Raw genomic sequence first — 14628 nt, forward strand, 5'->3', positions numbered from 1 at the left:
CATGCCCTGTTGAAGTCAATATGAGTTTTGCCATTGACTTCAGTGGGGCCATGGTTTCACTCAATAACTCTTGCTTCAACTGCTCTGGTCTCACTTGCCTGAACCAAACCCCATTAAAGTCAGTGGAAAAACTCCTACGAACCTCACTTTAGATCAGGCCCTAAATGAGGAATGTTGTATCATGTACTTTGGAATACATTTAATTTATTTATTATTTTCATTTTCATAGATAAATTCAAAGAGTAACACAGCTATTCTTGAACTAAATGGATCTCTCAATCAAGTCATTTTTTTGGTGAGATCCCTGCAGGAGGGGAGGGAAGGAATAGCTGTTGTTTTAAAATACTCTTAGCACTGCATTTTAACAAAATTTGAGACAATCATTAGCTCTTACAGATCCTGAGTTTGCTGAGCCTCGGATATAGTGACTTTCCTGCCAATGAACAACACCCATAAAACTGAAATAAAACCCTTTTCCATTACATCATTCAAAAACATCTTAACAGAGGAGTGGATTGCACATTAACATGGTGGTTTCCTCCCTCAGATTAGCCAGAATTATGGAAAATTTGACCAGTCTCATCTTCATTTCAGACTCTTTCTAAGAAGATAATTTTTGCAGCCACCAAGTTGTGACCGTTTAAATAAGTGAGTTCAGTGTTCTCAGTCTGGTTCCTAAAAGACAGCTGGCCATGTCACAAAACCACCAACTCAGTGGGCACTGATTGTCCTTTTTGTTATCCTTCTCACCAGAAGGACCAAGTATCACATGTGGCACAGAGACTAAACTCCCCCACCATTTAGACCTGGAGTAGGAGGTGTTTTGAGTGGAACTGGTTGAAAAACAACAACAAATCACACAAAATTATCCACTTTTGCCTCCTCCCCTTTTTGGGAACCCTTTGACCTGCTCTAATTCTGAGGCATCTTGGCAAGGTATGTCTTGGGCATACTCTGATTCTGTGGCTAGATCACGTCATTCACCAGGGTAACCCATCGAGTGTCTTTCCTTTGCAATAAATTCACTAAAGGTGGGGGTGAATGTGGTGTTTTGCTTTAATGTTTTAAAGAATTCATAGTAAAACTCAGGGGCTATGTTCTGTGTCTTTGCTTAATGCTGCCCTCGTTGTGTTGTTGCTGTTTTATTTCTGCAGCAATCACTGGTTTCCCCCTCTCCCCACCCCCTTCTATTTTTTTCACTGGTCTGATTATGAGACACTTGAACAAACATTCTTTATACACTGATCTCCAGTGAGATCTCATAGGCAACCCCCTTGTCTCCAGCTATTTCTGTCTGGTTATCCCATGTACACTGTAGCCATCCCCAGACTCTTCCATTTCACAGTGAGATAGAAAGAGGCAGAAGGGGGAATAGACATTAACACATGAAATGCGACCGGAGATAAAGTGAGGTAAAAAAGGGATCAAGCCTCTATAGTTTAGTGTCTGCCCTTCGCACAAAGCCTCTGGATTGCACGTGACTCCCTCGCTCACAGCTGCAGTTGCAGCCTCCGTGGCTCTTGCCCTGTAAGAGGGAGAGAGAGGAGAGATGAATGCACACACATACACGCACACTCTGAACTGCTTCACCTCTGCTCACTGTCTCCAGTGCCAGGCCCTGGCTTGAACTGCTGCCTCAGGGGTGGGATAGCATAGTGTATTATCACAAACTGCTTCACATCAGATTTTGCTATAGCAGCAGTATCAGAAACGGCTTCTTATCAGGGAATTTTCTACTGGTAGAAAAACCTGACACTGCAGGTGTTCAATTTTTAACTGCCCTGGCTTGTTCATAGGCATTTTGGTAGCAAATTATGAAGGAGGCGGAGGAAGATCTCTGTGTCAGAATTTGCTAATCGCCTTTATTCATTGCTTTTTTAATTTTAGACATTTTAAATCTGAATTTAAAATTTGGACATAAATAAAATATATTTGACAACATATAAACATTTTAATATAGTGATTCAACTTTAAGTTTTGTTTGGTTGCATGTATATTAAAATATAAATGTTATAATTGTTATTAATGTGTATAATGTCAATATATTAATAAAATATGTGTCAACAAAATAATTATTAAAATATAAGACTGCGTTAGTCACATAAGTATTACATATAAATTCCTATACATAGCATTAATTGGAATATTTCAAGCAGATATACTCTTTCATTATTAAATGACTTTGAAAAGTAACCAATCAATTTAAAAACAATGACAGAGAAATAATTCAAAATATTATTGGAATAAACTCATACATTATTATATTTTTAAATTTTGCTAGAATTAATGCACGTGCTTTTATTTTTCTCTATACATATGATCTGTACCCAAATTATGACTATTAGCTGCATTTCAGATGTTAGTATTAATTACTAATTGTCATTATTAATACAAGCCTGATCATTATCCTGATTTTTCCATGATGTCCAGGGGAATACATTACTTTCTGGATACTGGACTGTGACCTTTATTCTTATGCTCTGAAAAGTTATTTTCTGTTTCCTAATCTCTCCAATATGGTATGCATATACTTCATTTTTTTTCTCTTTCTCTCTTGACATCATCATCATCATCTGCCCTTCAGACAGTTGATATAGTTGCAATAGGTACAGCAGCTCTCCAAGCAAACAACAAAATAAATATGATTGAGTCTGTTTTTTTTATAATGAGAAAAGTTATGGAAATAGAAATCCAACTTATTGGTGAGATGTGATATTTATTTCAAAAATGAAATGTCATAGAATTCTTTTCATTTTGGACAGCATATGGAAAATCATAAAAGATACATCTCTCCAGTTGTCTTAAACTGTTCCTTTCATGTTGGTAATTATCATTACTGTAGCCCATTATTTTGAATGCTTTTTCAAACACTGCAGGGAACATAAAGCGATGAACTGCCATGAGGCCATATGCAGGTATGTCACACCTCCCTCAGCTGACTAGGACACCAAAACACCAAAGACAGCTATGGTAACCATGAACACGTTTAGGCTGGTGTATGTGTAAAATATTTCGCTGAATCGAGCCCCCTTAGGCAGCTCGGGGCAGACTCCAGATAGAGAAGATCTGCCTCCCCTGGGCAGTAGGCTACACTACTAGCCCAGCCCCCGGGGAGAGAGTGCTGAGACGCACCATCCATCCAGGAACACAAACCCCTCTGCCACCCATACTCAACCAGAGCAGTTTGGTAACTTATCTGCTGCCCCATCCCAGGTTTCTCCCACTCTTCCGGGCATCTCTTTTCCTCTCTTCTCCCCCGCTCCTGCCTCTGACATTGTCTTTCTAGCTGACTTTCTGCTTCCCCTTCCTTCACCTGTTTTACCATCCTCTGGAGGCTTTGGGGCCTCTGTCCCCTCCTCCCGCCCTTTCTAGCCGCAAGCGGATTCCGGCAGAGTCAGGGCAGCGCCTTCAGCAGATGCTGCTGCGCGCTCAGCACCGGCGCAGGGCGAGAGAGGCACGGTCTGACAATACACTCAGTGACCCGCAGTCAGCTGACCCCTCTAATGCACCGCCCGCCCCGCCGCCGGGTCCCGGGGCCACCGGAGTCCCGACCCGCCCCGCCCCACCCAGCGCTCCTATTGGTCCCAGATTAAAGTCCAACAGGCATCCCCAAGTGCTATATATACACACCTCCGCCGGGCTATGGGAAACCACAGAGCGCGAGAGAGGGCAGCAGCATCTCTGGGAGAGTAGCTTGCAGCCAGCACCCCTCTGCCACCTGAGAGCCAGGGACCCTCTGCCACCTGAGAGCCAGGGACCCTCTGCCTCCTGAGAGCCAGCACCCCTCTGCCACCTGAGAGCCAGGGACCCTCTGCCACCTGAGAGCCAGCGCCCCTCTGCCTCCTGAGAGCCAGGGATCCTCTGCCTCCTGAGAGCCAGGGATCCTCTGCCTCCTGAGAGCCAGGTACCGTCTGCCACCTGAGAGCCAGGGACCCTCTGCCTCCTGAGAGCCAGGGACCCTCTGCCACCTGAGAGCCAGGGACCCTCTGCCTCCTGAGAGCCAGCACCCTTCTGCCACCTGAGAGCCAGGGACCCTCTGCCACCTGAGAGCCAGCGCCCCTCTGCCTCCTGAGAGCCAGCACCCCTCTGCCTCCTGAGAGCCAGGGATCCTCTGCCTCCTGAGAGCCAGGGATCCTCTGCCTCCTGAGAGCCAGCACCCCTCTGCCACCTGAGAGCCAGCACCCCTCTGCCACCTGAGAGCCAGGGACCCTCTGCCACCTGCAGCCAGCACCCCTCTGCCACCTGAAAGCCAGGGACCCTCTGCCTCCTGAGAGCCAGGGACCCTCTGCCACCTCAGAGCCAGGTACTTCTGCCACCTGCAGCCAGCGCCCCTCTGCCACCTGCAGCCAGCACCCCTCTGCCACCTGAGAGCCAGGGACCCTCTGCCTCCTGAGAGCCAGGTACCCTCTTCCACCTGCAGCCAGCGCCCCTCTGCCACCTGCAGCCAGCGCCCCTTGGCCACCTGAGAGCCAGCGCCCCTCTGCCTCCTGAGAGCCAGGGACCCTCTGCCTCCTGAGAGCCAGGGACCCTCTGCCACCTGAGAGCCAGGGACCCTCTGCCACCTGAGAGCCAGGTACCCTCTGCCACCTGCAGCCAGCACCCCTCTGCCACCTGAGAGCCAGGGACCCTCTGCCTCCTGAGAGCCAGGGACCCTCTGCCACCTGAGAGCCAGGGACCCTCTGCCACCTGCAGCCAGCACCCCTCTGCCACCTGAGAGCCAGGGACCCTCTGCCTCCTGAGAGCCAGGGACTCTCTGCCTCCTGAGAGCCAGGTACCCTCTGCCACCTGCAGCCAGCACCCCTCTGCCACCTGAGAGCCAGCGCCCCTCTGCCTCCTGAGAGCCAGGGACCCTCTGCCACCTGCAACCAGCGCCCCTCTGCCACCTGCAGCCAGCGCCCCTCTGCCACCTGACAGCCAACGCCCCTCGGCCACCTGACAGCCAACGCCCCTCGGCCACTTGCAGCCCCGCAAGGCCACCTGCCTCTCCCGGCCAGTTTCCTCCGACCAGCCCCTTTGCACCCACACCCCTAGTCATGAGCTCCCCCTTGAAGAGAGCCCCGCTGCTCAGGTCCTTCCTGACGCTGGGAGATGCCAGCGCGCAGCAGCAGCATCCTCAGCAACCCAGGCTGCCCACGTCCTCCGCCTGCGCCTTCCACCCTAAGGCGGAGGAGGTGGCGCCGAGCGTGCCGGCTCCTCACTGCAGGGGGCACCCCCTCTCCGCCCTGCCCGGCCCCACCAACTGGCCCCTGCTGGGCAGCCTGCCGGACGTCCTCTGGAAAGGGGGGCTCAAGAAGCAGCACGAGACGCTGGTAAGCTGGGGCTGGAGGGGAGGCGGGGAGAGGGTTCCTGGGCTGGGCAGTGCTGGCTAACCCGCGCGCCTGGGGTCTGCCTTGCTCCAGATGTCCTTCGCCTGGGGCCAAGCATATGGGAGAGGGGAGGGGATGGGCTGTTCCCTGCCCTCACCTGGGACTCTCCGGCTGCTGTCTCCTCGCCCTAGGCTGATTACCACCGGAAATTTGGGAAGATTTTCCGCATGAAGCTGGGCGCCTTTGACTCCGTTCACATCGGAGCCCCCTGCTTGTTAGAAGCTCTGTACCGGAAAGAGAGCGCTCACCCCCAGAGGCTGGAGATCAAGCCCTGGAAAGCCTACCGGGACTACAGAGACGAGGGCTACGGGCTGCTGATCCTGTAAGTGCAGCTGGGGCTCGGAGCATCTCGGAGCGGGGGTGGGGGGCAGGGAAGATCACCTGAGCCACAGCCCAGTGAAATCCGTGAGCGGGATGTGAGAAATAACTTGCTGCACTGTTTGAGCCCGTAACCTCCCTGCTTCACTGCAAAGATGAAGACAGAGACCGCGCGGATCTCGGTGAAATCAAGGATACAAAGCCGCACCGCTGATAACGCTGCCAGGCATGCTGTGTAAATAGAGCAAGGTGCCAGCAATGATGTCAAAGCCCCATTTCAGAGGCTGGAACATCGATCTTGTTTGCAATGGCTCTGCCTTGCTCAAGGTACAATTATTAAGTACAATTATCTCTGGTTAATGATCATGTCATCACTTCAGAGGAAATAGCTTCCAATGGGTGAGGATGCAAAGAGAAGCTAAAGCATAGCTAGTCTGAATGGAAACTAAATATTACACGTTTAATGATAGTGGGAGGTTTATAGCATCACTGCAGTGTAAGCAGGCTGGAAATCGCCTTTTGCCGGGATAGGGACGTTATCCCGGCAAAAGGCGATTTCCAGCCTGCTTACACTGCAGTGATGCTATAAACCTCCCACTATCATTAAACGTGTAATATTTAGTTTCCATTCAGACTAGCTATGCTTTAGCTTCTCTTTGCATCCTCACCCATTGGAAGCTATTTCCTCTGAAGTGATGACATGATCATTAACCAGAGATAATTGTACTTAGTACACATTTTATCTGTTTCTTATTCTTTTCCCCCTACTTTTTAATGGAATGGAGTATTGATACCTTAATGCTGTTAGCAAATATGCTTCCAATTTGCAATTGTTTGATTAAGCCTGCAGCATGTTTTGTTGGACAGCTTTGCTTTGTTTTTAACTTTGCTCTTTTTTGCTGTTATTTAATCTAGAGAAGGAAAAGACTGGCAGAGAGTCAGAAGTGCCTTTCAAAAGAAGTTAATGAAGCCCACAGAAATCGTGAAACTGGATGCCACAGTCAATGAGGTACTTCATGCTGAAGGATGTGTGAACTGTCTTTTCCTCTTCAGTTTAATCATTTTGTATGCAACTAACTCTTACAACAACATTAGGTAGTACACTTTTTAATATCACTCAGGATAAAACTCTACACAAAGACTATGCAAGAGTCTGATCCCAAAGCAGGACAAACTGAGAAGCTGATGGCTAAGGCCCTGGTCAACATCTTGATACCATAAGAAGCACAGAGAATTACTGTGGCACTTTGCAGTAGTCTTCCCTTAAACGTGTTGCTTTAACTACTCTGTGCTTTGGTCATCTATTCTGATACAAATCCACCAGAGTTTACAATTGTAACTCCCCTCTATAGAATAATCTTTTTAAAATATTTATCCACTGCTTTGAGATTCTCTCTGTTGAACTTGAAGAGTACTAGATAAGCAGTTCAAACACTCTGCTTAGGATCAAGAAACTAAACTTGTCTCCAAATCTTTTTTTCCCATCATTTAGGTCCTGGTGGATTTCATGCATAGAATAGATGATCTTTGTAACCACAATGGTGAAATTGAAAACATATATTCAGAATTCAACAAATGGTCCTTTGAAAGTAAGTTTTCTTCTTTATAACTGAAAATTACATTCATATTAACACCTGTTAGGACATTTAAATTTGGACCAAATGTTAGCGACTATACTATAAGCAACAATCCTGTGCTAGTCCCACAGGGTTGGATTAGATATGTCTAAAAGGTCTCCTCCACCTCTAACTTCTGATTTTATGATGTTTGCTAACAATGGCAAAAAATTAGATTTTTCATAGTAAAGCTCTGATGGAAAAAAAAATACATATGCATCTTTAATAGGACATTCAAAATCCCCTTAGATGTGCATTATGGAATCCCAATAGCTCATTTGGCAAATAAGGTGATTGTGACATGCACAGTAAGGGATGCCACTTAAAGGGCAAGCCTTCACTGGAAAGAGCTCCAGTTCCCATGGGTGTCATGACTAGATTTCCCTGCTGCAATATTGGAGCCACACTGAGTCTGAACCAGCCCGTACAGAGGGAATCTTGAACTACCCTGAAGTACCTAGGCTTTTGTTTGTGCCTAAGAATGTATCTTAGAACTAAGAATATTTTTCAGAAGGGTAATTGAGTAAGTGGTGGATACTAGTCTAGATGCTCTTGTGTAACTATATATATATATATTAAATGACAGGTATCTGCTTGGTATTGTATGGGAAGAGGTTTGGACTCCTGCAGCAGGATGTGGGAGAAGAAGGCCTGAACTTCATCAAGGCTGTAAAAACGGTATGGAGAAGGCTTAGGCCCAGATCCTCAAGTGCAATGAGGCACCTAGCTCCTGTTGAAATCAATGGGCATCAGGTGTCTAAATGGCTTTGAGGAGCTGTACCTTAGTCCTTGAGCACGTTGCTCATCATCTGCTCTATCTACAAACACAGTTCCTGAAACAGAGTACTGTTGTTGTTTTTTTAAAATCAATGCAGTGAATTAGTGAGTTTTATTTTGTTGCTTCACTACCTAATTTCCAGGGCACATAAGAAAACAAACACAAATTCCAGGCACATTTTTTCAAACCCTGCCTATACGCTTACAACTTTGCACTGGCAAAGCCACATATTTGCATGTCCAAAGTAGATAACTGGATATCTAATTGCCAAATTTGCCTTTCGACTAAACTGTACCAAAAAAGGTATAAAATAATAAACCAACCCTAGAAACATGTTTGGGCTACTGATTAAATCTTTTCTCTATAGAATAGGCACATATGATGTAACATCATTACCTTAGTTGGGGAGTCCCGCCTATGTGAGATTGTTAAAATTGCTCATTTGCATGTGCAGATATAGGGGATTTTGTGCATAACAGGTGCATGCTTACTCACTTTTTGCAGCACACTTGCTGTGGTCCTAGTTCAAATGTGAATCCTTTCTGTCCAAGGTAGACACCCCATCAGAACCACAATTCTGAGTTACAGTGAGAATTTTTTTTCTTTTTGTTAATCCACTTTTTTTTCACAAAGCATAATTGGTTGGTGATAACTCAGAGAGAACAAAGGTGTGTTTTTTTCCTTCTTCATTACAGATGATGGGTACTTTTGGGATGATGATGGTGACCCCAGTTGAACTTCATAAAAGTCTGAACACAAAAGTCTGGCAAGCTCATACCAACGCATGGGACAATATCTTCAAAACAGGTAATTTTTAAATACAAATCCCACATGTTTATGAATGCTGGGAATTCCTACTAGGAATTCACCCACTTATAATTGTTACTGCATCGCAAAGCTACTGATTGCTGACCGTCTCACAAAGTGCAACAGAAGACACTTTTGCTTCTTACTCCAAACCTCTTCTACTCAGAATGTGGGAGCACTGTTTACACACTCCCACCAAGTTTACTTGACTCTGACTTAGTTATGACTAACAGTTTGCTTTGTCTGTAAACACATGATGCATAGGGAAAACCCATCAGTTTGGGAAAGGCCCAACAGTATAATTAGTGGTCCCACGTTAGTCTCTAAAGAAAGGTAAATAGACTGAAAGCAGGATATTGTATAAAACTCAGTACATTTGAGAGAGGTAGGCAGCAGAGTGTACTATGTTCTTAACACTGTTCTTGAGAGACAAGGAGTTAGCATGCTACAGAGAGATGTATGTTAAGAATTAAAGAATTATGATGGAGCTGAAATTCAATAACCTTATAAATGCAGGTTCTGAGACCCCCCAAAGTGACAGAGCACTGTATGGTTCTTTTGAACAGCTGTTCCTGTTGGTTTTGGTTCTATGGGCCTTTGAAATTAACAAAAGTTATTGCATCCTCAGATATTAAGATGGGGTTTTCCCCCTTTCAGAAGCCTGTGAATATTCAAGTTAAAAAATTAAGCAAGGTTTTGTAGCTCAGATTATTGTAACACTGACCGGAATATTTATTCCCACAATTATACAGTGATTCATATTTAAGGTTCATATCTGTTGTATGATAGAGGAAAATATACACCCCTTCACCATTTCCAGTTTGGTGCATGCTCATTTCATTGCTTTTTAATCTGTGTGTTTTAAAGAAACACAATATAAAAACTTGTTTCATTCATAAGGGGCAACTTCTGACACCCTGGCTTGTGTTGAATAATGTCTTTCTCATAACTAGTCCCAATGAGGCTACTCATGGAACAAAAGTTCTACTCACTGTGAATAAGGATGGCAAAAACTGGCACACTATGTTCAAAGAAAAATGACTTTATCAGTTTGGGATCTGGTATTTATCGTCACAGGATAAACACATTGCAAAGTTTCCAGTAAAAAACGAAACAAAACAAAACAAAAAAACACCTAGGATATTTTTATGCTAAAATGCCCAACTCTCGTCGACTTCCAAATCCCATTGTCCACTTTGAAAACCAAAGCCAATTAACTTTATCCTCAAGTTAGCTACAACCCATGTATCCATAGCTGAATGTGTAGCTTACATCAAGGACATTGATTTCTTTCATAGGTTTACAAGGCAGAATGCCTTCTAATATTCAGTAGTTTCTTCTGGCCATCCCTGATTTTATAATGGAGGGGGTGTGGTTGTCTCAATGCGGGAAGGGATACTCACACAAAAAGGGCAATATTAATTTCGTGGTGGTGGTGGTTCAATAAACATTGTCTCCTCTCTCATGATCACTGGTGTAAATATGTTTTTCCTTTAAGTTTTGATGAATTTTTAGTAACTTTCTGATCACTCCCTCCCCTTCTATCCCCAGCCAAGTGTTCAATTGACAGCAGACTGGAGAAATATTCTGCTAATCCCAGTGAAGATTTCCTGTGCGACATTTATTTTGGGAGTCAACTCTCCAAGAAGGAACTGTATGCTGCTATCACAGAGTTCCAGATTGCAGGAGTTGAAACGGTAAAACTGGTTTGTTTTCAGCAAGTTTTTTGTTTTGTTGTAATGCTGGCATTGTTGATAGCTATCACATTCCAGACTGAGGGCCATTCTGTACATTTAGTGCACATCAAGATTACACACATGGAGCTGTGAATGTTTGTTGTTAGTATCATTTTTAATATGGGCATCCTCACAATCACTGAAGTTAGTATCATAGCAGTTACCTAATTTTCCAGGTCAATCAAACCTTTCTGCCAGTAAGGGCAGGATATCAAATATCTAACAGTGAACTAATGCTGCATACTCACTTAAACTGAGTTGCAAGTATGCATGCGCAATTTTACCTAAAAGAACGACATGGTGATATTTTTTACATTCTCCTTTCCCCAGTTCTTGTTCTCTTTTAGAGAACAATGGGCAGAAGGATCACATTATCTTAGGCTTAGGCAAGACTGAAGAGTTTTCCAGTGTAAGGCAGACGGTTGGCCATACTATGCACATAATATGGATAGTCATGTTGCTTGATGTTCTGGTGTCTTAGTCATCAGTGTTCTCTTCTGGTCATGTTTCAGACTGCCAATAGTCTACTGTGGGCTCTGTATAACATTTCACGCAATCCACACATTCAACAGAAGCTTTTCCAGGAAATACAGAGTGCAGTGTCTGCTAATGAGAGTCCAAATGCTGAGGACCTGAAGAAAATGCCTTACCTAAAAGCATGTCTGAAAGAATCTATGAGGTAGAACTCTTTAGATAACTTCTGAGTAAAGCAAAATGGGCTCTGTTTGATCACAATGGCCATCTAATATGCCATAATGGCGAAAGGTATTCTAGTGGGTATAATAACTTCAAAATGATCACTTAGGTGTTCAGAGTAAAATATTGCCCATACCTATGAGGAGACAAAATCATGGTAGATTAATTCAATTTATGTATTTTACTGTAGGATAACACCATCTGTGCCATTTACCACTCGCACTCTTGACAAAGAAACAATGCTTGGGGACTATGTGTTACCTGAAGGGGTGAGTAGAATTTGTTACTGTAGGTAGCGTAAAATAAGTATTTTACAATATAATTATCGATACAGGGTAACCACTCCAGTCTGCAAACGACTCTTTGTCATTTGCTGGTTACAGACAAGTTCCCATTGCTGAAGGTGGTGATAAGCTTTTATGAAGCATTCAGAGAGCCTAGTCATGAGCTAATACCTAAAAAGATGAAGGAACAGAATGCTGACTTAATGATAAAATATTAAGATTTCCCAGAAATTGAAAACCACTGAAATGTAGGATAAAATTAGATTAATGAAATTAATGCCTGAAATTATAAAGGGGATAATCTCAGACATTCATTTTTCATTCTTCTCAGTCTGCCCCTCCCCACATTCTGCTATACCTTATTTTTCATCTTAAATTTGGTAGTTCTCAATAGGCTAAAAAGCTAGCATGGAAGAAGTACAATAATTCTCTATCTCATCTCCTCTCTTAAAATCTGTCCTGATGCAACTTCACTGGCTTCAGTGGAGTTGCACCTGCTTACGCTGGAACTAAAGTTAGGTCATATTTCCAAAGAATTTTAGTGTTGATTCCAAGACATTCTTCATATTTTCTGTTATTTCATATCTGCTGGGTGGCAGTATCTGTCTGCTCTTTGAAGATTGTTTCATCCACCCAGAAAAGTCCTACAGTACATTACTTTTTTGAGAAAATAACTTTTGCTTCACTTTTTCTAAACAGCTTTTTCCATTAATACAAAATGACTCACTCAGTTATTCCAAACTTGTTCTTAACGGAACTTTTTCCTACTACTTTTGTTTCCAGACAGTGTTGATGTTAAACAGTCATGCCTTGGGATCCAATGAAGAGTACTTTAGAGACTGGACTACATTTAAACCGGAGCGTTGGCTTGAGAAGAATATAATAAATCCTTTTGCTCATATTCCTTTTGGCATTGGGAGGAGGATGTGCGTCGGGCGTCGCTTAGCTGAACTACAACTTCATTTAGCCCTTTGCTGGGTAAATATTACATCACAACATTCTTTAAACAAGTAACTGGTCTGATTATATGATTAAAAAATTAGGCTAGTGAGCCAAAATCATGCTTGGCATTCTGTAACTCATGTTTTTGTCTTTACAGCTTGTTCGCAAATATCAGATTGTTGCAACTGACAATAAGGCAGTAGAAACTCTGCATTCAGGAATACTAATCCCCAGCCGAGAACTTCCCATTGCATTTAGAAGACGATGAGGTAAAGTGGATAAGTGCCTTTGGGACACAGTAGACTCTGCTCTATGTAGTTGTATGCACTACTAAATTCAGTGCGGCTGTTCAGGCATAACAGAGCAGATTTTGACCTGTACAATCTAACATCATTGCATGAAGAATCATATTTCTTAGAGGTCATTAAACTTCATTGCCTTTAAATACCTCTTGTAAGTGACAAAAGAAGCTAGGAATTGCATAATAGATTGATATAGCTTTCCAGCCTTTGACTGTATTAAGTACAATGGGCCACAACAGTCTGCTTCTGTCCTCCAGACTGATAACAAAAACCCACCCGTTTTTTCCCCCCCCAAGTAAACATTCGTTAGCTGGAATCCAATAGATGTTTTTCTTCTGCATTTCAAGAAGGCATTATCCTGAAAATAACATTAGATTTTTCCAATGTACTAAATCAGAGTGTTGGTCCATCTAGTTTCACCAATGGCAAACAATTGATCCTGACAATAAAGGCAAAACACACCAAGACAAGCAAGAGAACTGCTTGATCTTCACTTGCAGAGCACTTGAATTATTAAAAAAGGTGGGCCAGTCCAGGAGGCTGGATTCAAATTAGAGTTTCAGATTCAAGGTCAAATAAGGTTACGCTTTGATTTTGACGGTGCCAAAGTATCATTAGTTTATGTGAGACTTCAGCTCCAAATAGCCAAGATACTATAAAATCAGCTGTACACAGTCCTGATTTAGCTTGTACTAAAGCCAAATGTAAACTGGAAAATTCGGTTTCTTGTGGATTTAGATCTGAGCCAGAACCAAGCGCTCAAAATAGGGTTTAAATGGAACTTAAGTGGCATATAGGCTGTTTACTATAGGCTGTCTACTGAACAAGAGAAAAATTCACCCTATGTGAATTAAGTAGGGATATTAACCATATTCTAAGATGTGCTTAACATATAGTTAGATTGTACAGAACTGTTCATTATATGAATGGACTCTCTGTTTATCCAGATTGTCTTCTGTGGACTAAGGACCATACTATTGCTGCCTTTTCTGGTGACAGCACATGTGAATCTGGAATGCCAAAGCCAATAGGCACTAACCACTGGGGAAATCTCCATGGACATGCCTTCAGCAATGCACTGATGAGAAGGACAGAAATACAGAGTCAATAAAAGCTCATGTAGTCCTTACACTGTATGAAAATGTGTCAGTTAGCAGGTTTTTTTAAATCATTTCACAATCCTAAAATGAAAGAACAAAAATATTGTGAATCTTTGCTTCTGTGGCCCATAGACCAGCAAAGTTGAGGGAAATTCATTGTTTGAGAGTTTTATAGTGGACTGTGGAACTCAATATTGGGCGCCAGTCAGTACTGACTGAAGGGTGTTACCAGCTGGAAGTTGTTCAGTGTTTGAGAAAGGAATTAGGCTCAATCCTGTGTGTGTCACAAAGGGTACCTGGGAATAATCAGGCATGAGTGAGATGGTCCTGCTAGGTTGGGGGTGAGATGGGACAGTGTGAAGAAATCTTGCCTTAGTCTTTCCCAGGCTGTTCCAGTTTTGTGGATTCAGTTGAGGATTTCCATCTGCAGGGCTGTCAATTTGTGACCTTTTAACAAAAGAACTAAAGAGGAAAATAATAGAAGTACATTTCCCCCTTAAAGGATTTTCCTCTTATAAAGCATAGAATAAGATCAAAGCCATTTAGATGGACTTGTCCATATATTTGAACCCTGCTTCTCTGTGATGCCTACACAAGGGGTCCTCAACCTTAATTGCACTGCACCCCCCTTCTGACAACAAAAATTACTACATGACCCCAGGAGCGGGGACCGAAGCCCAAGC

At 43.5% G+C, this 14628-nt stretch overlaps 1 protein-coding gene across 1 annotated transcript; it reads left to right on the forward strand.

Moving 5' to 3' along the window:
* The first annotated feature begins 3647 nt into the window (after nucleotides 1-3647).
* Nucleotides 3648-14574, forward strand: LOC102932138 (1,25-dihydroxyvitamin D(3) 24-hydroxylase, mitochondrial). Its single transcript, XM_037915888.2, has 12 exons — nucleotides 3648-5309; nucleotides 5498-5688; nucleotides 6600-6693; nucleotides 7177-7273; nucleotides 7887-7978; nucleotides 8774-8885; nucleotides 10437-10582; nucleotides 11134-11300; nucleotides 11508-11586; nucleotides 12385-12579; nucleotides 12701-12812; nucleotides 13793-14574. Exons 1-11 carry the CDS (start codon nucleotides 5034-5036, stop codon nucleotides 12809-12811), a joined length of 1560 nt encoding a protein of 519 aa, XP_037771816.1. The 5' UTR covers nucleotides 3648-5033; the 3' UTR covers nucleotide 12812; nucleotides 13793-14574.
* The last annotated feature ends 54 nt before the right edge of the window (nucleotides 14575-14628 follow it).

The sequence above is a fragment of the Chelonia mydas genome, chromosome 13 (genome assembly GCF_015237465.2).
Source record: "Chelonia mydas isolate rCheMyd1 chromosome 13, rCheMyd1.pri.v2, whole genome shotgun sequence".
NCBI lineage: Eukaryota > Metazoa > Chordata > Testudines > Cheloniidae > Chelonia > Chelonia mydas.

Coding starts and splice junctions, on each gene's coding strand:
- LOC102932138 (XM_037915888.2), top strand. CDS start 5,034: ATGAGCTCCCCCTTGAAGAGAGCCCCGCTGCTCAGGTCCTTCCTGACG. Junction 7,274..7,886: donor CAACAAATGGTCCTTTGAAA/GTAAGTTTTCTT, acceptor ATTAAATGACAG/GTATCTGCTTGGTATTGTAT. Junction 11,587..12,384: donor ACTATGTGTTACCTGAAGGG/GTGAGTAGAATT, acceptor TTTTGTTTCCAG/ACAGTGTTGATGTTAAACAG.